Source organism: Pelophylax lessonae (genome assembly GCF_965119305.1).
Source record: "Pelophylax lessonae genome assembly, chromosome: 12".
NCBI classification, from domain to species: domain Eukaryota; kingdom Metazoa; phylum Chordata; class Amphibia; order Anura; family Ranidae; genus Pelophylax; species Pelophylax lessonae.
This window is the reverse complement of record NC_138779.1, coordinates 178,490,467-178,517,432: the sequence shown is the minus strand read 5'-3', so window position 1 is coordinate 178,517,432 and position 26,966 is coordinate 178,490,467. Positions and strand designations below refer to the sequence as shown.

At 42.6% G+C, this 26,966-nt stretch overlaps 1 protein-coding gene across 3 annotated transcripts in view; it reads left to right on the top strand.

Moving 5' to 3' along the window:
• The window catches only part of LOC309568012 (tetraspanin-4-like), a 202,304-nt gene that overhangs the window by 139,411 nt on the left and 35,927 nt on the right, over positions 1-26,966 (top strand). For 2 of the 3 annotated variants that reach the window (XM_082273579.1, XM_082273580.1), the window contains exons 2-5: positions 1,310-1,389; positions 15,971-16,162; positions 24,443-24,517; positions 26,512-26,613. In XM_082273579.1, the coding sequence (XP_082129705.1) occupies positions 1,321-1,389; positions 15,971-16,162; positions 24,443-24,517; positions 26,512-26,613 (438 nt within the window). In that variant the 5' untranslated portion in view covers positions 1,310-1,320. Of the gene's footprint in view, positions 1-969; positions 1,390-15,970; positions 16,163-24,442; positions 24,518-26,511; positions 26,614-26,966 lie in introns of those variants that run through there. The other variant, XM_082273578.1, reaches the window with a different exon arrangement.

The following is a 26,966-nucleotide window of genomic DNA, read 5'->3' as shown; positions in this document are numbered from 1 at the left end:
AAAACCCCAGCTGTAAAAGTTATGGTTGGTAAAAGTCATCCTCGGTCATCTACACAGTAATGATACATAGCAACATGTGGTCTCTGCTGTGGCTAGGCCATTTAGTTGTTCAGCATGGTAACACCATGATACTGTGAACCCCTTAAGCCTTCGTGGTAGGTTATTTAAATGAATACCTCCACTTTGCTATTTTACAAATATTTTGTATTCCTGCGTAGGCTTTTATCTGAAACTTGTCAGAAGCAACATGAAAGGAAGCCCAAGGGTATGTGGAGACCGAATATCTAATTAGCGTGGGCTTCCTACTGCCAAGCGGGGGTTTCTGCGAAACTAGTGAAGGAGATCAAAGCCAGTAATGATTTGAATTTGATCATACTAAATACAATGATGTTAGTTCTCATCTCCTTACTGTAACCTAAATATATCCTATTTTCAAATATGTATAATTTATTTTCTTCTTCCGCTTGGAGCATAAAGCTTGGTGCAACAGGAAAGACTTGATTATGTAGAGTTCAAGCTCTTACTTTGTGTTTTCGGAAAAGTGAATTGCTTGCTGAGTTACTTTATTTAAAACTTGGGACATCCTCGTAGAGTTTGGAAGCCATTCCAGTTGCCAGCGCTCATTTCCCCAAATCTGCGCTTTTACTGACATTACCTGTCTGAAAAGGAGTTTGTTGCCTGCTATCATTTCTTAGGAACATTGGTGTCCCAACACCTTGGATTATTCCGGACATGCTTTGAAAAAGCCATTTTTCTGCAGAACTAAGGTTATTGTAAAAATCTATACTAGTGGTGGAATTGTGAATAACGGATTAATGGGAGACAGTACAATCTAGGCACCAATATTAACTTTGAAGACCCTAAGAAGCCCATGCCTATATTCACAACAGTAGAAAAGCAGTAGGTTAGGCACCTACTGCCCTCTTTAGCACATTGGGTACCTGCATCTTGAGTAATAAGTCATAATTACATTATGGACAAATCTATTGTATACCCTTCAAGTCAAGCTCACTGAAAACTGGATTATTATAGCACATATAGGGGTACTCTTTAAGACTTTGATATACTAGACTAAACTCATACAGAATGCATACTTCCAGTAGTGACGACCCCAGCTACAGTCAAAGCTCCCCACCTCTGGGTCGTAGGGCACGATGGAAAGGAGTATACCGAGGACGTTGGGGGGTTGCGGACAGCTGTTCATTCAGTGGGGTGCAACATAATTCTGAAGAGCAACCATCGGGGGAAGCCAAAAAGGAGAACAGAGTTATTGTCCTATATCTGGATCTCTCTTTTCTTTTACTTCTAGAACTCAAGAAGATGAGTATGACACGCGGCTGCCTGCTTTGCATCAAAATTACTATGTTCATCTTCAACCTCATCTTCTGGGTGAGTACACAAGTCTTTTGGGGGTAAACTGTTATGTTTTAAATACTAACTTTGAAGTTTTATTGTAAAGCTTTATTTTTTGAAACATTTGACTTTTACACATTTTTATTGCCTTGCCATGCCATATCTTTTGTTTCAAAGGTTTTGTTTTGGAAAGAGTACACGCAATTTAGGGATTTTCCTTAAAATAATACTTTACTCTCTCAATCAGCTTCCACTATTTCTGAATTCTTATGCTGCCAGCATTCTGAAATAGATAGGAAGTTATACTATATTTACTTGTTTTAAAGTTTTTTCTTTTACATTTCTTCAGTTACTACTTGGTTTTCAAACCTAGGCAAATGATATCATGCGTCCCAGGAGTCTTCAGGAGGGGAGGAGGAGGGGCTTTCTTAGCTAAGCACACCCTCCTGCCTGCATGCCTGAGCTAAGGACAGATGGGTGACAGGAAGTAAATGCTACATAAATCATTTGGCAACGGTCAGAAATACTAGGGGGTTTTTCAAAGTGATTTCTTAGCCAAATAAAGCATGCAGAGATGGATGAGGGAGTTTTATTTGAACATTAAAATCTAATTAAATAGCATTTTTGGTTTGTAGTGCTCAGATACAGTGTAGTTCCATTCTAAAGATTAATGAACATAGGTTGATGAAAAGAGTGTATAAAAACGTAATAAAACAAATTTTAACAAAAAGAACAGTTGGCATAATTTCTTATATAATGAAGATAGAATGGTCAGTAAGAAGAGAAGATAAACAGGAGTAGCTGTAGAATCATCCCAGTATCTCACTTAAAATGTAATATTAGAACTCTAAAGTATCCCTCTAATTGCACTGTATGGCCTTGTACATATGGTCTAAAGCCTGCATAAGAGTTGCATGTATAGAAAGTATAAAACACCTCCTATGTTAGAGTGCCCCCACTCTGAGTGAAGGAGCACAGGGGCACCTTTGGAAAACATCATTGTTAATCTGGGGGAGGGGAGTGTTAGATGTACTAGCAGATTTAGATACACTAACAAAGTGAAGCCAAACTCCAAATACCACTTTATAAGCAGTTACAGCAAACAGTTATTTTTCTTTTGGGGTAAAGGTTTTACATGAATAAATAAAAGATGATCATCGTAGGCACCCCTGTCAGTGGCAAATGGTTTGTCTCAAATCTCTTAACTTATACATCTACAAGACAGCTTGTTCTGTTGAAAAACTACAGACTTATTGGCCAGTTTACAAAAAAACAAATAATTGCCAGCTCAATTCACCAACCAGTTTGCTGACCAACCGAATTACCTGTCTAACAGTATGCGTTAAAGGGGTTTAGTTAGCACACATTTGCAAACGCATGTGTAAGCTGCAGGGCCACTTCACAGCACCCTGTATTACCTGCGGTCCTAACTCTTGTAATTTTATGAGAGTCTCCACAGTGGAAGCACATGCACTCTAATGGATAGATAGGGGGCAGGTGAGCCTGGAGGTAGCCCAACCCTCCCCAAAGGCACTTGGGGGCACAGTGGATGCCCAGCTCATAGCACAATGGCAGCAAAGGCATCCATTGTGTCCACTAACCAGTGTACATGAACAACAAACAAAATGGCTGCTGCCCCCACCTATAACTGGCCTTCATAGCAAAGAGCACATGAAATGGCAATGCATGTGAGAAAAAAACAAAGAATTCCCAGCTCAATTCACCAACCAGTTTGCTGACCAACCAAATTACCTGTCTAACAGTATGCGTTAAAAGCAGGGGTTTAGTTAGCACACATTTGCAAACGCATGTGAAAGCTGCAGGGCCACTTCACAGCACCCTGTATTACCTGCAGTCCTAACTCCTGTTAATTTGTAAGAGTCTCCACAGTGGAAGCACATGCATTCTAATAGATAGATAGGGGGCAGGTGAGCCTGGAGGTAGCCGAACCCTCCCCAAAGGCACTTGGGGGCACAGTGGATGCCCAGCTCATAGCACAATGGCAGCAAAGGCATCCAGTGTGACCACTCACCAGTGCACATGAACAACAAACAAAATGACCCCTGCCCCCACCTATAACTGGCTTTCATAGCAAAGAGCACATGAAAGGGCAATGCATGTGCGGAAAAAACTAAGAATTTCCAGATCAATTTACCAACCAGTTTTGCCAACCAACCGAATTAGCCTATCTAACAGTATGCGTTAAAAACAAGGGTTTAGTTAGCACACATATGCAAACGCATGTGTAAGCTGCAGGACCACTTCACGGCACCCTGTATTACCGCTGTTTTTAATGCATACTGTTAGACAGGTTAATTTGGTTGGTCGGCAAACTGGTTGGTGATCTGAGCTGGGAATTCTTTGTTTTTTTCTCTTATTGGCCAGTTTACCAGGAGAAAATAAGGGAAAGAAAGCCCTAAAAAGAGCCATCACATCTAGGATTGGTAAGCTGCAATATAATAAATGTCTGTTTGGGAGTTGGTTCCCAAATGTGGCAGGTGCTGCCACTCTGATCACTTTTCAGAAGTGTTTGACAGGTGGTAAGGAGGCAATATGTTGCCAGCTCACTGTCTAAAAATACATTCTTCGTAAGATTCCATGAGTTTCTACAGATACTTCTATTTGTGCCACCCCATATATCTTCTCTTCCTATTGAGCCTGCGCAGACTGCTAGGATTTCAGGAAGGTCTCTCTTGATTAGTATAGCTAGAAGCCTTGCAGGGATCATTACTGAATTAAAATAAAGATAATTACTTAATAAAAGCTTATGGTTTGAATTATGCCAAGTTTTCAAATCATCAGTCCACCCACAAGAGATACTTTAGGTAGAGCCTGGTGCTCAAAGTCTACTGTGGTGGTCACTACCTCCTGCACTACTTATCACAGGGGAGCAATGACAATTTGGAAAGGTTTTCTAACCCTTTTCACCCTATATAGGGCAAAAAGGCCAAATCTGCTGACTGTCATCTTCTGTCTTCTGTCTTCCAACATCTGAATGGGAATGTATTGCCTTTTTAATATTTTTATTGCCTATGCATGTAAAATAGATCAGCATGATGTTAAACAAAAAACATTGTTTCTATGTATAGATTGTAATTATTAAAAGAAGTTAACTCTGATTTAAAAAAAAAAAGAGTGTTGGGAAAATGGGAGTTGGTACCCAAAATAAAAATTGTTAGAGGAGGAGGGGAATAAGCAGTACATCCAAATGTTAAGTTAAGAACCATTTTAAGTACATGGGGGCAGCCATATTTGCCCTTTACATAACCATGTTCTTTTTTCTGCTATGACATGTTACACAGTGGTTGTGCTTTACTGTTCCTTTTCACAATGCAGATTTATGAGTCATTTAACTCATTGAAAACAATGCACTTATCACTGATATTTGAACTTAATAGTTGTTTTTAAATAATATGTGCTTTCCGATATACTATATACTATGCTCTGTTCAGTCCCTGGGAAATAAAGAAAGTCCTATGGAAGCTACGAGTCACTTGAGTCCTAGTCTACACAGGGCGATAGACTCCCCATGTGAAAGCACTGATTGGTCACATAGAGAAAGCTTCATGCACCTTCATACATGGAAGTACTTGTAAATACTAATCTTTCCTTTGCCTTCTATTGCTGAATGGAGCAGAGGGACAGTGAAGGAAGTATATCCTTTGTTAAAGCAGGAGGTAAAGCATACCAATTGCTTTGCCGTGAATTAGCAAAGTACAAGCTTGCTTTAAAGCCCAAATCTGGGAAACCTAACTATTATCCATTGCATTGAGGCTACATCTGCAATGCAAGGGTTAAATACTTGCTTAGGTCTAGGGGGCATAGAAAAAAAGATCTACTTACCCGATCCCCTTTTTCCCCGCACTGCTCACTGCTAGACTTGTCCCCACATCATCTTTTCCCTATCTATCGGTCTAGGGTCCTGAAGTCATCAAAACCAATGCAGCATCTATAGCCCTGCATTGGGCATGATGATGCAGAGGGACAGTCCACCATAGGAGTGTCGGGGAGCACCATCTGAAGGGTAGTGGAGGATCAGGTAAGTAAGTAATATGGCAGCATACATATGTTATAGCTCCGCTTCTATATCCACCCACAGGACCTGTCCAATTCTATAAAAGTCTGGCCGAGAGCAACCTCCCCCATTCTCCTTTTTGTCCTCAAAGATCAACACTTACAGACCATTACACTCAGGGTAAGCTCTTACCCACCGACTATGTTGGAGTCCATCTGGGCTCAGCCTCTCCCATGTACACGTCCACATCTTAGGTTGCTAAACGCACCCACAAGGTGGGGAACCCCTCCTGGTGGTCTTTTGGGGCGGAGGTGTTCTCTAATTTGAGACAGTGACCCTCTTGTGGCATGCCTTCTATGGATCCAATAGCTGGGACCGCATGGTGTTTGTGTGCCTATGGATTCTGTCTCAGGTTTCACCTTTTTTGACATGGAGTATTTGTCTTGTCTCCCTGTTTCACCTCTTTTATTTGTTATACTTGGAAATAGCAGTAGCAGGTCCTTTGGGCTTCCCTCCTTCCCCCCCTTTAGCTTCCAGGGGTGTGCGGCGGCTTTCCTTCCACCATTAGACTGGCCGCGGCAGCCTCAAGTGATCTTGCTCTTCTGCGCAATGCGTTATGCCCTGATGAGCATGCCTTCTTTTGTCTATTTCAGCCCCAGCCGCTCACATTCCCGCTATAGGAGGTCCAGAGGCTCTCTGGATCATCAGGATTTTCCCAGGGCAGAGAGTGACTCCTCCAGTCCTGGCAGATCCCAGTATAAAGGGCGCAAGTGTACGCTCAAGAGAAAGCATACAGCTTTCCCTCAAAGGGCTCAATGCCCAAAAGGCAAATGTTGGTCATGTGGAGATGACTCGATGCCAGGAAAGCTAGTTTGCAGCCACTGCCTCAGGCAGCTTTCCAGAGACCAAGAGTACGAGAGTCAGCAGTCAACCTTGCTCAAAAAAGTAGTCCACGACTCTCTGGCGGAATTTTCCAGTCGTCACGGACAACCAGGGACAGAGGTGGATGGACGGAATAGGGGCCCCCACACAAGCTCTAAGGCAAACCATTTAACTCTCTCTAGCCAAAGAGAGGTGCCAGGCACTTCAGGAGAGACTTCAGCTCAGCGGACTATTCGGGCTGATTCCCCAGGCCCAGCAATACAGCCATCCCTCTGGGAAGAGGGAGAAGATACAGCTTCCTCCTCAGCAGAGGACCTTGAGGGTTCAGGTTTTGCATTTGCTATGGTGCCACCATTCATTAAAGCAGTAAAAGCTGCACTGGAATTGGAGGATCCAGAACCTCCTCCAAAGAAAGGTAAAACTTATTATTCCCACCTAAAGAAACAGGTAGCTACTTTTCCTCTTATGACAGAAATAAGAGGCCTGTTTCAGGAGGAAAGGGAGGAGGGAGAGAAAAAATCCTCGTCAACGAATAGGTTACAGAAGCTATATCTGCTCAAGGAAGAATATGCGGCACTTTTATTTAACCCACCAATGGTGGATGCGGCAGTCGCTAGACTGGCCAAGAATGTGACACTTCCGATGGAAGACTCTTCTTCCTTTCAAGATGTCCTAGATAGATGCATTGATACAGACTTAAGAAAGTCCTACCTCGCAGCAGGTGGGACCTGTAAACTCGCTGTGGCTTTAACGTCCCATAGCAAGCGGATGCAAAATTTGGAATGTCCGATAAAAAACCAGCTGCCTAAAGAGCAAATTATTAGCACTCTTGATGAGATGAAACTCTCGGCGGACTTCGTAGCGGAGGCAGCTATAGACATCATTCGATGGTCCTCCAGAGCAATGCTTAGCTCAGTGACAGCCAAAAGAGCTTTGTGGCTAAAACCCTGGGCGGCTGACCCATCCTCAAAGCAGATTTGCTGCAAACTGCCTTTTGATGGGAAGGCACTGTTTGGCCAAAAACTGGAGATGGCCATCTCCAGGGTTACAGGTGGAAGATCAAATCTGCTACCCCAAGATCGACCGTCCAGACGCCAAAGAGGGCAACCAACCAGAGGGGTGCCAGACAGGTACTGAGATTTCAGAGGTTTTTTGCCCATCCAAGGACTTCAGAAGGAATTGGAGGGGTACACAATTCTTAAGGTCACAGAGAGCTAAGGCCCCGGCGGCTCCCTCAGGTACCCAAATGGTTTTTTTTTCCACCAGGCCAGCCTAGAGGGAGGCGGTCAGAGCCAGACTGCTCAGCTTTGCCCAGTTCTGTCAAGATCACTGCCAAGATCGGTTGGCTCAATCCACAGTGGCACAAGGCCATTATTGGCTGTTCAAGCGACTCCTTTACCCCCACCAAGACAACCCAGTCGACCCAGAAGTTAGCTGCTCTTCAGGAGTACATCAACATCTTGCTGGGTCAAGGGGCAATGATAGTAGTTCCGGCCTGTCAAAGGTTTACAAGCTTCTACTCGCCACTCTTTCTAGTTCAGAAAAGGCAGAGGACTTTAGACTAGTAATGGACCTCAAGAAATTGAATCGATTTATCTGGATAGAGAGATTCAAAATGGAGACTCTCCATACCATGATCCAAGTAATTCAACCGGGGGGACTGGATGATTTCAGTGGACTTGCAGGATGCCTACCTGCATGTCCCGATCCATCTGTCATATCAGAGGTTCCTCAGATTTGCGTTGGGGGACAGACATCACTAATTTGTCTGCCTTCCTTTTCGGGCTATGCACTTCCCCTCCAACCTTGACCAAGGTTCTGATTGCGCTGTTGGCCCCACTGAGGGAGAAAGGGCTCAGAGTCCATCATTTCTTAGACAATATCATCCTCATGGCCGAAGACCAAGACCTCTTGCAGAGGCAAAGGGAGCTCCTGCTGTCCATCTTACATTCGCTGGATAGTCAATTATCAAAACAGCCAGCTGGAGCTACAGTTTTGTTGCCTCTTCAGAAGCTCCCCAAGATCAAGAAGAAATTCCAGCAAGCCTTGGCAGTGCCAGTAATGTCAGCATCCCAGTGTATGAGTCTTCTTGGGACGATGACTTCATGTATCCCGATGATCAAGACTTCCTGATGCAGTGGAAGAAGATACATCTAGCCCAGCTAATCAGGATCAACACATGGATGCACTAGAGTCTTTGGTGGTTTGTCCATTAGGGCCACAGCCATGGATCATTGTTACCACAGATGCCAGCGTAGCGGGATGGGGGTGGGGGGATTGCCACCTGCGAACACCACAAGATCCAGGGCAGATGGGAATTTTCAACTCAGGGCCTAGTTTCCAATATTCTGGAACTTCAAGCAGTTTTCATGGCGTTAGCCTCCTTGCTGCCTTACGTACAGGGTCAGCTAGTTCTGCTCCATCTGAACAACACGGCAGCAGTGTCAAGGCAGGACTCACAGCCAATCCCTTTTGGGAGAGGTGGGGCCAATCATGTCATTGGCACAACAACATCTCAGAGATTTGAGTGCCATGTATCTCCCAGGCCGTCAGAATCTGGAGGCAGATCGCCTATCCAGACAATTCAAGGAACCCAACGAATGGTTCTTTCACCATGGAATATTCAAGCAGATTATCCACTAGTGGGGGCATCTGCAACTGGATCTTTTTGCTTCATCAACCAACTACAAAGTGACGAAGTTTCTATCACACTATCCACATCCATTGTCAGAGGGGACGGACACCTTGACCCATCCTTGGGTTGCGCAACTGGCCTATGCCTTCCCTCCAACTTCTCTCATCTTGAAATTTCTGAAGAGATTGTTGGCAGAGAATCTGACAGTCCTTGCAATATTGCCCTACTGGTCTCGCAGACCATGGTTCTCGCTGGCAATTGTTCTCAGCATGTGCCCTCCAATCACTCTGCCAGTGACTCCTCATCTTCTGTCGCAGGGAGAAATCCTGCATCCACATCCATCATGACTGGCCTTAGCGGCCTGGAGATTTATAGGCAGGGGTTACAAGAGTTCTAGAAAGGAGTCAACCAATTCCATATACTCCAGAATATGGGATAGGTTCACAAGCTTTGCAGCCAAACATCAGTTTGACCCCAGTGACCCAAATGTGTCTCAAGTCCTGTTTTTCCTGCAATCCAGATTGGATTTGTGGCTCAGCCTCAGTTAAAGTGGAGGTTTTAGCCATCTTGGCTTTTACCCAAAGAAAATGGGCAGCAAGCCTGCTGGTGGAGCACTTCATGAGAAAGGTGCTCAGACTACGCACTCCCAAGAGAAATAGATTCCTTTAGTGGGACCTGGCAATAGTCCTCAATTTTCTGGCAAACCCTCCTTGTGCTCCTACAGGAGATGGTTCACTATGGGACATCCTAGAACGGCCTTTCTAATAGCCATAACTTCAGGGAACAGTGTTGGAACTCCAAACATTGCGGGCTGCCATGTTCTTCCCAGACAGGGTTGTGCTGAGACCAGTAGATCATTTTGTCCCAATAGCGGCTGCAATATTTCACCTCTCCAGTGAATGGGTGATTCCAGCCTTCCCAGCAGAATCAGATGCTGACCTGCATGAACTGGAGATTCCAAAAGTCCTCAAATCCTATCTCCAGGTTACTTCTGCTTTCAGAAGCTCTGACAGACTTTTCATCCTACCTACCAGCAAATTTAAGGGCAAGGAAGCTTCGGCCAGAATCATCTCAGCCTGGATAGTTAAAACGATTCATCGAGCATATAGAGTGGCCGGGAAGGATCCCCCACAGGTGGTTAGTGCTCACTCAACCAGGGCGATGTCTTCTTCTTGGGCAGTACGTGCAGGAGTGTCTCTAGAGTCAGTCTGCAGAGCGGCTAGCTGGTCATCACATCATACGTTCTTAAGACACTACAGGGTGGATCCAGCAGCTCTCACTACAGTAGAGTTTGGGAGGAAAACTAATCAAGCTTCTTTGTCTATTGTCAAATAAAGACTACGTTTGCAGCATTAAACCAACCCTCTCTCTCAGAAGCTCATTATTTATCATATGTATGCTGCCATGTTGACATCAGGAAAATGGAAAATTGTATCAAATACTTACCGTAATTTTCCTTTCCTGATGCCAATACATGGAAGAATACGAACCCTCACTTTGATCTTAGTGCTTTATATGGTGAATGGGGGAGGTTGCGCTAGGTCATTATACTAGCTAGGACTTATATAGATTTGGACAGGTCCTGTGGGTGGATATAGGGGCGGAGCTATATCATATGTATGCTGCCATGTATTAGCATCGGGAAAGGAAAATTATGGTAAGTATTTGATACAATTTTCCATTTTTACACTCCTCTAGACTAAACAGTTAACCTTTCCAGTGCAAGTGCAGCCTCACTGCAAGTAGAGTATTCAGATTTCCTCAAGTTGGTCTTTAAGTGATTTAATTTGCTTAACATTTTATCACAATATATTGCTTTTTATTAGACAAGAGATCTTTATCTGTCCTACGTTCTAAGTTAATGTAAAGGAGTGGATTCAAGATTTAAATTGTTTATTTGATATAAAAGCTGTAAGCTCAGGTTTTTTAAGTATTGCTTTTTAGATAAAAAGAAACAGATTTTAAGTATTCAATCCTAAGATAAAATGTGTTTCTCTTAGTTTTCGAGCGAGGAAAGAAAGATTGCAGAAAACACTCTTAGTAATGACTTTTTTCCTTGAAATAATCACCATGTAGTCATTATAAAATATTGGAAATGGCGCTATAAGTCTGATTAGAATTACGGTTCATTCTGCTAGAAGCTGCAGAGGTGTTTATTAAGTTTACTGTGTGTTCACCCGAGCATGAAATTCACAGCAATACCTTCCAGCTCACTGCATACATTTCGCTGAATATCATTTTTTATGATTGCTGTTGGTCTTTGGAGTATTAAAGAGTCACCCTGGAATAATTATTTCAATTGGTGAGATGCTGGAATTTTAAATAGATTTTTGGTTTCTAAGGTCTCAGAGACACTGGTGGTTCGATTTTTGTGATTGTGTTCCATTTCTTGCACATACACCACGACCGTTATGTGGTGGTTCCACTTTCATTGTAGGATTTTCAGTTTGTTAGTGAAATTATTGTGTAGTTTTATCCACTGATTGAGAATAGGATTTGAACGTGATAGCATTGATTGGCTGAAATGTTTGCCTTGGCATATACTAGGCAGAGCCCCCCCATGTTGAGGGCATGTGGCTTGGTATGGTTCAGGGGGGGGGCACTTGCTCGCACCCCCTCTTTCCTGGCCTGCTGGGCTACTTGCCCGTATAAGGGTCTGGTACAAATTTTGGGGGGGGGGGCCCACGCAGGTTTTTTATAAAAACTTGGCATGGGGTTCCATCTAAATTCTATACCAGACCTGAAGGGCCTAGGATGGACTTGGGGGGGGGGGGGGAAATCTGGGCACGCTAGACCACCCTGCATCCATGGCCTTTGAAGAATTGTTTTGTTGAATTTGGGAGTGCCGGACTTCCACAAAAAGGGAGTAATTATGGATTCAAAAAAGGCTTTTGGGATCCAGGTCAGTGAATGATGTCTAACATATAGCAATACTGGAAGTATTTTCATTTTTAGAAGATTTATTCTCCCAATAAGTGATAATGGCAAATAATCCCAGGCCTTCACTCTGGTTTTAATTGTAGTTAACTGAGGATAAAGATTCAACTTACTAAAGTCAGACACATTCGTTGTAATATTGATTCCCAGATACCGGTCAAGGGAAGGAAAAGATCTGCAGCCTGTCTAGCCTGAGAGTCAATAAGGAGGATTTGAGATTTTTTCCTAGTTGAATTTCAGCCCCGACAGGGCCGAGAACAGGGAAAAAACATTTAGTGCTGCACGAAGCCAGGGGCCAGGGTTATGGAGAAAGAGAATAAGATCATCGGCATATAGTGCCAGTTTTTCGGTTATTAATCCCACTTTAGTAACACAAATTTCCATAGATTGTTGTATGGCAGTGGCCAGAGGCTCCATTATTAGAGCAGATAGGGCTGGGGATAAGGGGCATCCCTGTCGCATCCCCCTATCAACTCGGAAGGTCTCTGAAAGCATGCCCCCAATTTAGTCTGAGCCACTGGGAATTTATAGAGTATACTAATCCATTTATGGAAGACAGGACCAAGAGCCTTCAACACCACTAGCATGTAACACCACAGAGTCAAAGACTTTCTTGATGTCTAATGCCGCCAAACCCCTACTCCATGAATCTAATGACGGGAGTTGAAAGTACGTAAGCACTCTTCTCACATTAATGTCTGTTGACTTTTCCGGCATAAAGCCAGTTTGATCTATATCCACTAAAACCGGCAAGACCTTAATTTATCTGGTGGCAAGAACATTAGTTAGTATCTTGAGGTCATAGTTCAGGAGAGATATTGGTCTATAGGAGGAGCAGAATAATGGGTTCTTCCCTGGTTTTGGAATTAAAACTATATGAGCTTGGTACATTGGAGCGGGGGGGAGGCGTTATCAAAACAGGCTGCAAAAAGGTCTCAAAGGCTGGGAGCCAATTGTTTACCGTACATTTTGTACCAGTCTCCGGGAACTCCGGGAAGGCCATCTGGGTCCAGGGTTTTGGCAGTGGGGAAGGAGGATATCACCTTTTCAATTTCAAGTAATGAGATTGGAGTCTCTAGAGTAATATTCTCTTCAGGCACCAGAGTGGGAAGAGAAAGGCACTGAAGCTCAGCAAGTATATCCAATTAATTAGAAGCTGTAGCCAATTGAAGCTCCGATACTACAGTCTGGAAATGGGGTTCTGCCACCAAATTAGCCAGAAGTCGGTCATTTTTATTGCCAGATTCAAAAATTCTGCCCACCTGAGTTCTGATAGCATTGCATTTTGGGTGAGATTTGTATAATGGAGTTTGATATCCCTTCTGGCCTTAACCAAAGTGAGGTAGGCCTCTGAAGTAGATTAGCAACAAAGGCTAAGGCGGTTGCAGTTTCACACTTCTCCAAGTGTACTGTCTGGGTGGCATAGTCATTCCTTGTGGCCTTAATCGCTGTGATATATTCCCCCCCCCCCGTACCTTTTACCTTACCTTTACCTTAAATGCATCCCACACCACTATTTGGGGGCAGAGTCAATATTAATGGACCAGTATGAGTCAACTTGGGGAGAAATGAGCTCATTCATTTTCTAATTTTGCACCCAGCTAGGGGCTAACATTCACATCCCCAGATCTCTCTTTTCACTAATTCGAAAACATTTTCCACAGGCGAATGGTCGGACAAACCTGCTGGAAGATAGGAAGCTTCAGATATCTTTAGTAATACTGGGGAACTACTAAATGCTAGATCAATGCGAGAGCTCGATCTGTGAGAGGCAAATAGGTGGGAAAAAGATTTGGTTTTGGCATGTTTCCATCTCCAAAGTTCTGTAAGAGCAAAAGTTTGTGCCCATTGCAGCAGATCCTGGTCAGCAGATCTTTGCGGGTTGGAGGTGTCTAGAATTGGATCAAAAATAGAATTGAAGTCCCCTCTAAACACGATATGTTTACTTTAAGGAGCCAATTTCTCATAAATTGTGTACAATAATGAGTGGTCAACAGGCAGAGGCAGGTATACATTAACAAAGGTCCATAGGACATTATGTATGTCCAAAAGTAGTATAACATAACGCCCTCCAGGATCTGTAATGACTCTTTTAACTTTACACAGAAGGAACTTATTGACTAAGATTGTTACACCCCTGGTATAGGAGGAGTATGTAGCATGAAATGCATGTTTGACCCAGGATCTGCGCAGAGCCAAAACCTTATTTCCTGTGAGGTGTGTTTCTAAATAATAGTGATCGTTTAAATTTATTATTGAGGCTCCGTATGTTCAATGAGGTCAGTTTAAGTTGCATCATACCATTAATGACTAGGTGTAAAGAATAATGTTGGAGAATAATATCTGATGTCCACCCTCCCAAACCAGTATCCATTGGTCTCAAGGGAGCACAGAGGCAGTGGGGGAGTTTTTGCAAACATATGAAGTCATAGTATATCAAATAAGTAGGAAATAACCAGGTAATATGAAATGTCGGAGCAGGTAAATTGTCACAAACTAAAACAGACATAGGAACTTCCTTACTGACTAGCAAAATCCCAACTCAACTGGCTAATTCAGTTGTATACCCAAAACAATATCAATGTCTTTTTATTCTTTTGTGGAGATCGAGGCTAAAAGAGGGACTCCTCTTTTGTTGTCGATTCCATCTGCTGAGAAGAGACAAAGTAGAAAACAAGAAAAGGAAAAAAAGGGGACTCAAAACAACCACTGCTGTGGTGGGAGGGTCATCCCACACATTTTCATGGAGTTTCTGAACTAGAGAGCTCCAATGGCAGGACAAAAAATAAAAAAGGGGGTAACAAATTGCACAGAGAGAGACATCAGGGTCTAAGGGCAAGGAGACGTTATTTAAAAACAAAATAAAACATTATTTTGGCAAAGGTGATTTTCAGCATCATAAGATTTGGCAACTAGGACTTTCACCGTGCGCTGGAGGTCTTCTATGATGCCTGAATGCTGTGTGGTGACATCCTCAGTAGTAGAGATGCGTGGTTCTGTTTCAGTTAAGCAGCCTCTGATTTTGTCAAGATCATTTCTGATAAGATTGCACTCCTCTGTGAGCCAATCCATCCTGACCAACAAGGATGTCTTGCTGTGTTCTTTGGCTGAAAGTTTTGTGGCTGTGTTGTCTGATTGAGAAGGAGCAGCTGCAGCAGCAGCAGCGTCTGGAATTCGTGCCTTCCATTTCCAAGTCTGCTAGCAGAGCCTGCAGTTTGGCAGCCAAAATGGCGTCCGGCCTTGTGGCAGGGGCCGGCGGAGGCTGCTTACTGGGTGTCAGAGCACTGGAGCAGCTCTTGGAAGGCATTACTGGAGCCACTAATTCAGGTGTGACAGAACAGCCGATGTGACCCGGTGTCTATATTGCAGGAGATCCACGGTTCAATAGCAGGATGTCGGGAGATCTTCTCTAACACGTCCACTGCTCTCTAAATCCAGCCCCTTCTATCGCATGCTTTTTAAAGCTCTAGTCTGTTTGTGAATTGGACTTAAGAGCTTTATATGCAGTATTTACCGGCACATTTTTTTCCCCCGGTAAATACTGCATAATCGTTATTTAGTTTTTTTGTGAATTGGACTTAGTTAATCACATGCGATAATTTATTCAAATTAGTAACATGATACCCTTATCGCATGCAGTAATCTTTCGTGATTCAACCCCAAATAGAGAGGGCGAAACTCACTAATGGGGCCACAGACAACAATAAAAAATCGACAGGCATTCTAATCCTTCTCCACTCATTTCAAAACTAGAGAAAACATTTTGACTTTAGTTATTCTTTAATTTACAGTATTTTACATTATGACAAATGCTCTAGAGGTAGTGACTACTTCAAAAACTCGTGTGTTAGTAGGAATCACCCAATAACTATGGATGGATGGGTTATGATTGTAGTACTCACAAAGGTAGTAGGTAAAGTAGACCACCACACTCCTTGAATTATTTAACTATCACATATTTTGCATTAACAACTCTTGGGACAGCTGACCTGTCCATTTCTATTGGACTGAAAAAATATGAATCACTGGTGTGACTGGCCAACTAGAACAAAGTCTTACTGGACCTGTTGAAAAATAAAGAATTCTAGGATTGAATACATTGATTCTATAGTAGAACGTTTCACCTTATTCTGTGCTTTCTTTTCCAGCTTGGAGGATGTGGCATTCTTGGAGTTGGGGTTTGGCTGGCAGTTACTCAGGGGAAGTTTGCTACCCTCTCCATTTCTTTCCCCTCGCTATCTGCTGCCAGCCTCTTCATGGTGACAGGGTCTGTGATAATGGTGGTTGGCTTCATTGGCTGCTTGGGTGCAGTGACAGAACACCGCTGCCTCCTGCTCACGGTAAGAATCTAGCAGTGAAATTTCCAAAGTCTCATTATTTGTCTTTTTAGTCATTTAATAAATCAAATATAATAAAGTTTTTTTTTTTTTTTAACTAAATGGGTAGTTTAAAATTAATTTTCCAATGTAGACACATTGTTTTTTGCAAAATTTTACGGCACCTACTTGTCATCTTTTACAACCATACTTCAGTGTCTGTTGTGGTAGTAGATTCAGGTAAAGAATGGCTGCTGAAATGATAGGCCTTCCATAAAATGCTGGAATAAAAGTGCCCGGAGGGATAAGGAAATTATCTTTATCTATAAAAACTTTGTGACATCTCCAGACACTCCCTGGATGGCTGTCTTAGCAGAAGAATGAATTAGTTATGTTAGATAAGACCAGCTAATCGCTAATGTTTTCCCACAAGATGATCTCAAGGGATCTACAGGGATGTACTCCTCCTTGTCCATAGACATAATTATGTCGATTTAGGTGATCCAAGCATAGAGGTTTAGGGAAATATCTTTTTGTAAGAAAGCTTTATTTTTTTGTTGTCAGATCTTACTAGCTTCAGATATCTATGGTAGTTTAAAGTCCAACCTTAGTCAAAACATGTTCTTTATTGAAAGTTTAAGCAGTAAGGCCCCGTTCACACTGGGGCGACGCTACTTCCCGGGGCGACCTCCGAGGTCGCGGCTCGCTGCTCGCGCCGCGACCTCGGAGCGGCCGGCACGGACTTCATAACGTTGAAGTCTATGCAGGTCGCTCCGGGTCGCCCCAAAGAAGCTCCGGACCCTTTTTCTAAGTCGGAGCGACTTGTGTCGCTCCTATTAGAACGGGTCCATAGCTTCTCAATGCAAGGTGACCTACGGCAACCTGTCAGGCGACCAGGTCGCCTGACAGGTCGCCCCAGTGTGAACGGGGGCTAAAGGGTTAGGATATTTTATACGCTTGTTTATTGACATCAGAGGTCCTGCTGTGGTACAAAAAATTGGTAGAAAAATATCCCCAACAGAAAAATAGTAAACAATAAAAACACGACAAGACAACTCTAACCCGTCTTCACCTATTTAAAACTAAAAACACTTTCTTGGAGTTGGGCTTTAAATCTAAAATAGACAGGATCAAACATTGAGCAGGTTTAGGAGTTCAGTTGGAGCTTCCAGCTTTGTTTCATAAAAGTTCTTTTCATGTACTATGTTCTTTTTCTTTTGTAAAACTTAAACTTTTACAAAAAAAAGTCGTTATAATGTGTTGAGACCATGTGATGCTTGTACATTACAAGTAATAACATTAGGGTTAGTTGATCCAGGAAATATCTAATTGCCTTTTGGGGGATCAGAAAGGATTTTTTTTTCCCCTGCTGGAGCAAATTGGATTATTCTTTATTAGGAGTTTTGTTTTGCCTTCCTCTGGATCAACTGTGGGTTTAGGATTGTGTATATGGAGGTTTTCTTTTTGTATGTTTTTTTTTTTTTAATGGTTGAACTAGATGGACTTGTGTCTTGTTTCAACACGACTAACTATGTAACTCAACACTCTGAGGCTCGGTTTACACTGATCCGACACGACTTTGGGCGACTTATGCCGTCGCCCTATGCACCGCGACTTCGGCGCGGCTTGCAACGACTTCACATAATGGAAGTCAATGCAAGTCGCTCCGACTTTGCAAAAAAAAAAGGTGCAGGAACCTTTTTCTAAGTCGGAGCGACTTGAGTCGCTCCTATTAGAACGGGAACCATTGCACAGCATGGACCGCTACTTGTCAGGCGACCAAGTCGCCTGACAAGTCGGAACAGTGTGAACCGGCAGTTACACATACACATTTCAACACTAAAGGGTAACTCCACTTTCATGGGGAAAAAAATAGCAACTATAGAAAAATAATATAGTTTATACAATTGCGACACAAGTCCTATTGTAATGGAATGTTATTAAAAAATTACCTTTCCTTTTCAATCTGCAGCCGCTTTAATTTTCTGAAAATGCAGTGCAATATGGCTACCTGGAGGTGCCCCCCAGAAACATAGTTTCCTGCTTGTGTGATTGGCTCACCGATTTTCCCAGAAGTCTGCAATAAGTTATATAACAGATTTTAGGCATCACCTGCAATGAAATTTTCATTTTTAGTCAGATACTCCCAATAGGAAAACATCTAAAAGAATGCAGGCCCAGCAGCTTTACTCATTAGTGCCCTGCAGTTGATTTATAATTCTGAAACCACTCCTATTAGATTCACTTTTCCACATGGACATAGAGAAACACACTGGGATTTTTTCAGAATAACAAAATGTAAGAATCTGCAGCAACGTTTGTTAAAATCCTCGCAATAAACATAGATCACCCAGGGGGGAAAGTTTTTTTCTCAGCAGAAGTGGACTTACTTTTTTTTTTTTTTTTCACAAAAAGGTGCTTTATTAAGGTAATTAAAGCATATGACAAAATAGTTACTCTTTTAGCACACCCTATTCAAGATCACAACATATCAATCAACCTGGGCTCTACCACACACATTCAGGGAGGGATAATGATATAATTGATTTTCCTGATCTGTTGGACATAAGAGAAAAAACACATTTAGGAGCTAAGTTCAAGAGGAAACTAATACATCTAATTGTTTTTGTATTCATACAACAATCAACAATTCTACAGTATATGAACTTGGTAGTGCCTTGATTTCTTATTTTTTCATGATTAATGCTGGTACTGTGAACAAGCCAAGCCCAAAGATTTCCTTCTGAGAAATGCATTTTGCCAAAGACAACATTTACTGCCCATTTGCTATACATTTGCTATACATTTGGCTCAGTTCCTTCTGATCTATTCATTTACATTTGCCTTCCACATCCCACCTGTCAGCTTTGTGAACCTGGCAAAGGGGGCACACTTTACATCTGGAGGAAAAGAGATATCATCTCCAAATACAGAAAGGCTTCTTCACAGTAAGAGCTGTGAAAATATAGAATAGACTCCCTCAAGAGCTGGTTCTGGCCATCTCAGTAGATTGTTTTAGGAAAGGTCTGGATTCTTTCCTAGATACACATAATATAACTGGATACTAATATTTATAGGTAAAGTTGTTCCAGGGAATATCCGTTTACCTCTTAGGGGATCAAGAATTATTTTTTTCCCCTGCTGGAGCAAATTGTATCCTGGTTTATTGGGGAGGGGGTTGCCGTCCTTTGGATCAACTGTGGGTATAGGATTGTTTATATAAAGGATTGTATGTATATGTGTATATGTATGTGTATATACAGTATATATATATATATATATATATATATATATATATATATATGTAATGTTGAGGTTGAATCCAGGCAAGTGAATGTGCTTATTCCAAATTTGTCCAAAAAGGATGTAAATATTTGTAATTAAAAGTCCATAGTACAGCCCAAAAGTCTATTAATGAGAAAGCGAGTTCCACACGGTCAGTGAAAGAAAAATGGAAAAACTTCAGGTGATATATCCCTTCGCCCACAGAAACACACCGCGCTCACCTCAATCCAATGACCTCGGTGTTACCAGCAGGTCATAAGCGCTAGTCCCATTAAGGGATTAGGGGTATATGTAGCAGTGGTGCTCTAACGAACCTCAGTCTCTCACATAACAGATCCTGTATAGCCACACGGATGATAGCTCCTGTCTTGCTCAGGGGGATGTTACAAAAGATAACAGGGACTCCTGGACATCCACTCAATAATAAGCACATGTGAAGAAATATGAGATCTAAGTGCTCTCTTATTCAAAATATGCACATTTAATAAAGTAAAACACTCACAAACAGATCCTCTTGGTTAGCGGCATAAATCAATGTAATAGAATGCCGATTTCATGTCAGCGGGACAGGATACCATTGGGGAACATCATAAGATGTGGCTCCTCTTCCCGTACGCGTTACGTCCTAGGGTATGCCTTCGTCAGCGGGGTGAAGCCAAATAGTCTCCCTCATATACCAAGCAAGCAACCATGGTAACCACGGTCCTCGCTGCGGCCAATATGACCTCTAGTCGTGACATATAGGTATAGAAACAGACTTCTGTACCCACAATGCCCTCTAATAGTAATATCAAAACTAACAACAAATCCATCCTCGCTATAAAACTAGCTGAAAGGACCCCTAGGTACCAGCCCAAAAGAGAAAAATGTGTGTGTGTGCATGGACGTCCACAAGGGGGGCAAGTCCCCCCTGGAATCTCAACTTCCCCTTTAAAATGGTTGTTAAACCACTTTATACCATGCTGTCCGGTCTGTTTAATAATCCTGTGTGCCCATGTCCTTGTGTCTGTGTTTTAAAAAAATAAGCCGTTCTTTACTAGTTTTCAGATCACTGATCACCGCTCATGTGACCCGCTGGCTCTCTCCTCTCCCCCATCTGCCTGTAGCGGGCAGGGCTGAGGATTCCCCACTGATGTCAGTAGGGAGGGGAGGAGGAGAAAGGTGGCGGGTCACGTGAGCGGCGATTGGCGCTCTGAAAACTGGTAAAAAAAGCCTTATTTTTATAAAACACATACACAGGGGCACACAGAGTTATTAAACCGACTGTAGACAGGATATGAAACTTTAAATTATACTACAGCAGCAGGAGGGGGAGGGGGGGGGGCACTGACACAGGAACAGACAGGCAGGGAGGGAGGGAGGGGGGAGAGATGACAGAGGAGGACAGGAGGGTTGCAGGTAACAGAGACATGTAGACTGACCACAGTGTCAGTGCTCAGCAGGTCAGTTTACGGGTGGGGGGGGGGGATAGCCAGGCAGGATCAGCCAGGTATTTTAGGTGATAGAAGGGGCTAAATTACACAGCACAAACACTGTGCTGTATAAAATGCGTTAAGGGAACAGGATCAATTTATTTTTTTTTTAGTTAAACAAACGCTTTAAAAATAAATTCTGCCGTTTCCCCTTTTAAAAGAAATGCTTGCGCGGTGACTGATGTCGCCTTCATGACATTGTCAAAAAGGGGCAGAGGATGGGTGACCTTAGAGTGATGCCCCCCCCCCCCCCCGAAGAAAGTTCTGCGAACGTCTATGTGTGTGTGTGTATATATATATATATACATATATATATATATATATATTTATATATCCCTTACACTGTATAAAATCTATACAGGTTCATATGCAGCCGCAGCTATCCTCCACATGTTCCAAACAATGCCCACAAAAAAAAAATAAAGAATCCGACACAAATGATAAAGTTCACTAATGATGATAAAAATGCTAAGAACTAAAAAACATAAAAAATATATAAAATCCAGATCATCTTTGGGATATAAAACAGTTTAGGTCAAACTCTACATTTAATCCTAAGGTTATGAGCACCCCAGTCTCATAGATCCAGAAGTACTCCCTTTGGCTGAGTTGCCTGATAAAGTTAACCCCTCTCCAGTGTCTATTAACTCTCTCTATTCCCCAGAACCTCAATCCTCTGGGGTCCCTATTATTATGATACCTAAAATGTTTGGAAACACTCTGGGTTTTGAGACCTTTTTTAATGTTCTTAACATATTCCCCTATACGTATATGCAGTGCCCTGAAGGTCTTAACCACATATTGGAGGCCACAGTTGCACTTTAACATATAGACCACTCCCTTAATATAATTTCTACTTGTAACGGAAGCAGAGAATTCTTTACTTTTTTAATGTTACATTTCGAATGTTTGCAAGCAGAACACCTCCCACAGGCATAAAATCCTGATAAAAAAGGAAAATAACATATTTTCCGTCTGAATAGGGGGATCTACAACCCCTGGAGTGATCTTATCCCTCAAGGTAGGGACCCGTCTGTATATAAACTGAGGGCGGGCTGGCAATGCAGAACCCAAAACTCCATCCCTTAGCAAAATGCCCCAGCGTTTAGAAATGATCCTTTCAACCTTCTTAAACTGAATATTGTAATCTAAGACAGTTTTAAATTCATGCCTTCTCTCTCTTTCTTTTTTGGGGCCCGAAACCAAAACACTCCTATCCAGATTCTTCACTTTCTCTATTTCTTCCTGCAAAATTTCTTTCTGATATCCCTTCTGTAGAAATCTATCAGTAAGGATATGGGACTGTGATATGTAATCCACTTTCGAAGAGCAATTACTTCTGAGAGGGCATTGTGGATATAGAAGTCTGTTTCTATACCTATATGTCACCACTGAAGGTTGTATTGGCCGCAACGAGGTCCGTGGTTAGTACTTGCTTGGTATATGAAGGTGACAATGTGGTTCCACCCCGCTGACAAAGTCCCATAGGACGTAACGCGTACGGGAGGAGGAGCCACATCTTATGACGTCACCTGCTGCTATCCTGTCCTGCCGGCATGAGATCGGCGTTCTGTTACATTTATGATTTATGCTGCTAACCAAGAGGATCTGTTTGTGAGTGTTTTACTTTATTAAATGTGCAAATTTTGAGTAAGCAGAAAGAGCTTAGATCTATTATTTCTTCACATGTGTTTATTGTTGAGTAGATGTCCAGGAGTCCCTGTTCTCTTTTGTAACATCCTCCTGAGCAAGACAGGAGTTATCATCCGTTTGGCTATACAGGGACCTGTTATGTGAGAGGCTTGAAATGAGCTAGGTTCGTTAGACCACCACTGCTACATATACCCCAATTCCCTTTAAGGGACTAGCGCTTATGACCTGCTGGTAACACAGAGGTCATTGGATTGGGGTGAACACAGTGTGTTTATGTGGGTGAAGGGATATATCACCTGAAGTATCGTTTTTCCATTTTTAAAAAGATTTTTGGGCTCTACTATGGACTTTTCATTACATATATTTACATCCAATTCGGATAAACTTGTAATACGTATATTGCACTGCACTGTGTTTCTTTTGTATGTGTAGGCTAAGTGAAGCACCCTTTAAGCCCCGTACACACGAGTAGAAATTCGGCCGGGAAATTTCGTCCGACGACCGATCTGCCGACTTTCGGCTTGTTAATATGGTGCTTCCGACAACCGACTCCGACTTTTCGGCCGAAAAAATCCTGGTGTGCAGGCTATATAATTTTTGTAGACTGTCAAAACGCGTACGATTTTCGTCTCATTAGTACAGATTTTGATGGGGAAAAATCTTATGAGCAAGACTAGGCATGCTCAGAGATGAAAGAACACAAAGAAAGCAATCCAAAACATGACATCACTTCTGAAGTAGAATTCTGTCGTGCGGGAAAATTCGTGTGCAGTCTAGAGCACATTCCAACCAACAGACACCACTCTGGACAAAAGACGGACGACCGGTCGGCGGAAATTCGCTGCGTGTGTACGAGGCTTTAGTGTTCAGCTTGCAATTTGAATTGTATCAGTGGTTGATTGTTTGCGCTGATTGTATTTTACCATTTTTTTTTCAGTTAAAGGTGCTTGTATTCTTTTTTAATAGGGCCCCATTCCAATCAGGCCTGCCTGTCAGTTTTTCAGGATAACCTGATTTTAAGGTCCATGCAGGTCTATGAGCAGGTGCACTTAAACAGACTTGTATGGTTTATAATGGAAGCTTGTTGATTGGACTTGGTCCATAAACTTTCAGTGTATATTTATGTGTATGTGTCATAGAACTGGCTGAACAGAATGATAAATCCTTTGGCACATAATACACTTCCTATTGTATTTTAATTATGTATTTAGCTGCTTCCAATTTAGAGTCCAGCTTTAGAGAGACCCTGTCACCTCACCATTCAGGACAGAACAACAGTGCCAACCCCCTCCCCAACAAGGTACATCCACCAGTCCACACCCTCTGATTGTCTCCACTCTCCACACTGCAGGAGTCCATGTTGGGTTGGATTGGATAGGGTTGGAGCTTTCTTGGATGGATGATGTCACTTATTACCCTTCACAGGGAATCTAGGAAGACCCCTGAGGCCCAAGTATTACCACATAGGGGAGGTGGCATGCTCCCGGCCCCCTTTTTTCGAGCAACAAAGCTAGCGTTCGGAAGGGGCGGAGAGATGACGAGGAAGCCGAGACGAGGGGATGGATGGGTGTACCTTGCTGGGGGTCGGGCCTTCAGGAAGCACTGTCAATTTGCCCTTAATGGGGAAGGTGGCCATGTCTCTTTAAGGCAGCATTTGCCAACTCTAAGCTCTGGTTTCCTCTGCAGAGGATTCCGCTGCAAAATACAGATCTTAGAATTCATTACCAAGCCGTATGGCAGGCAGCTTCTATTTATTTACATTGTCAGTAATGACATGGTGTAGCAGCAGAACAGAAGTGGGGGAGGGGGGCTGCCTGCAACTCAGATGAAAAGATCTTTGATAATGTTGTCACGTGTGAACGTCTAACAACAGCCATATTCTCTCTCTCCGCAGTTCTTTGTAGTGCTGTTGATCATCTTTCTTCTTGAAATAATCAGTCTGGTCCTGTTTTTCGCCTACAATGACAATGTAAGTGCTCAGCGCCAGGTTTTATCTCTGAATATTTTACCTGTAATTAAAGGCAACATTAAAGAAGAACTCTGTATTTTTTGTTTCTATTCTTTAGGTTTTTATAATCAATAAACAAAATTGTCTTTCCTGCTAATATAATTATGAATAATGAACTTCTAATTATATATATATATATATGTGTATATATATTTTTACACACACACACACGATTAGCCATAGCTATTAACACCCTTTTGTGGCCAAAACAGCCCTGACCCATCGAGGCATGGATGACACTTGACATTTTAAGGTATGCTGTGGTATCTGGCATCAAGCTGTCAGTAGCAGATAAGTCCTGTAAGTCGTTAGGTAGGGCCTTCATGGATTGGACTTGTTTTTACAGCTCATCCCAGAGATCTGGGAAATTTGCAGGCCAAGTCAACACCTCACACTCATGGTTATGTCCCTCAAACCATTCTTGAACCATTTTTGCAGTGTGGCAGGGTGTATTATCCTGCTGAAAGAAGCCACTGCCATCAGGAAATACCATTTCCATGAAGGGGTGTACTTGGTCAGCAAAAATGTTTAGGTGGGTGGTACATATCAAAGTGACATCTACATGAATGGCAAGACCAAGGTTTCCCAGTAGAACATTGCCCGGAGGATCATACTGCTTCTGCCGGCTTGTCTTTTTCCCATAGTGCATCCTGGTGCCATCTCTTTCCTGGGTAAGCAACACAGGCACCCAGCCATCCATGATGTAAAAGAAAACATGATTCATCAGACCAGACCACCTTCTTACCTGTTCTGATGCTCACATGCCCATTGTAGGCACGTTTGGCTGTGGACATGGGTCAACATGGGTGCTATGACTGGTCTGCAGCTACACTTCCCCATACACAACAAACTGAGATGCCCATTTTTTTCTGCTTTCAACACATTATTTCTGGGGCAACATGTATACTTGGCACCTAATATATCCCATCAACGTTCAGATGCCATTGTAATGAGATATTTATTGTTATTTAACCTGTCAGTGGTCATAAAGCCCAGTCAGGAAGGGCTGCTCTGAGAACATAGGAGAAAGGACACGTGACAGGGTGGGCTGGAAGTCAGGAGAAGGGTTAAGAATGGATGGGGAGTGGTTTAAGGATTTGCTGTAGTGAGCAGAGAGGATGCAGTCATAGCTTAAGCCTAATACACACGAGTCAAATGTCGGGCAAAATCAGACCAGGTCAATAGAAACCGGCCCATGTGCAGGGCAGCCGATCCGACAGAAGCCGGCTGTTTGGCGGACTTCTGTCGAAGAGTCATGGCCGAAAACGGCCTGCCGACCAGCTCCCGAGCAGTGCTCTCAGCCAATGGCGGAGGAATAATACAATAGAACAGCAGGGGAGATCACTGTACTAACATCGGATTGTCAGGATTGTTCATCCAAAAAACTAGTAATGTGTACGAGGCTTTAAGGAAATCTCAAGGAGGAACACAGTGTGGTGAGCATATTGAACCACCTGCCCACCCTCTTGGTAAATGTGTTGATATGGGTATGATTGAAAATGCTTAGGTTTGGGGAACTGAGGTATAAGAAAAGGATGATGGGCATAAAATATTAATGCTCATTACTTTATATCCTGGATATTTCCAAACTGGCAGAATTTGACCACTCTATTATTTCCTTTGTTTTTGAGCAGAACTAGATTTTTATTGTAGTTTATTAGCTTAGTCAAGAACTGCAAATATAGCCAAATTCTTGCAGATTGGTTCCCCATATGGTTGGCTGTGTTAAACCTAATCTGCTCACGTACAAGGCAAAATGACTTCAGTAATCTTTCGCTGGACACTGAGTTATCAAAAACGTTGAAAAATAGAAAATATGGTCATGTAGTGACTACATGTGTATGCAGGTGTTATTTTTGTGAGTTTACTACCATCCAGAAGTTTTCTATACTCCAGTTGGGCCACCCGTATCTGTCATAATGGTATTGACTCTGAAAACTTTTTTTTCCCAACAGTTTCACAGTTATGCCCAAGAAGATCTGAAGAAAGGTCTAGCACTGTATCAAACAAAAGATAATTTAGGACTAACGAACGCTTGGGACATAGTGCAGACTGAGGTATGTACATTGTGCTCACTGATATTAATTTGGAGCCCAATTATATACGATGGGGAGTCTGACAGCAAGATCCTTCCCCCACCACAAACTCTCCTGCTGTATACTCCATTATATGAAATACTGCAAGTCATACAACTATTTGAACAAATTAAATGTAGAACTGATTGCTTATTAACTTAGAAAGATATAGCATACCAGCCATTTGAAGTTCATTCATTTAATTTGAACCCATTGCAAAGCACTCAATATGCAGTTGGAACACGTATACACATGCTGTATACCTGCAAGGATGTCAGTGGTGAAGTTTTGCTTAATACAACCCAGCGAGGTAGACCCTTCCACTGAGCATTCAC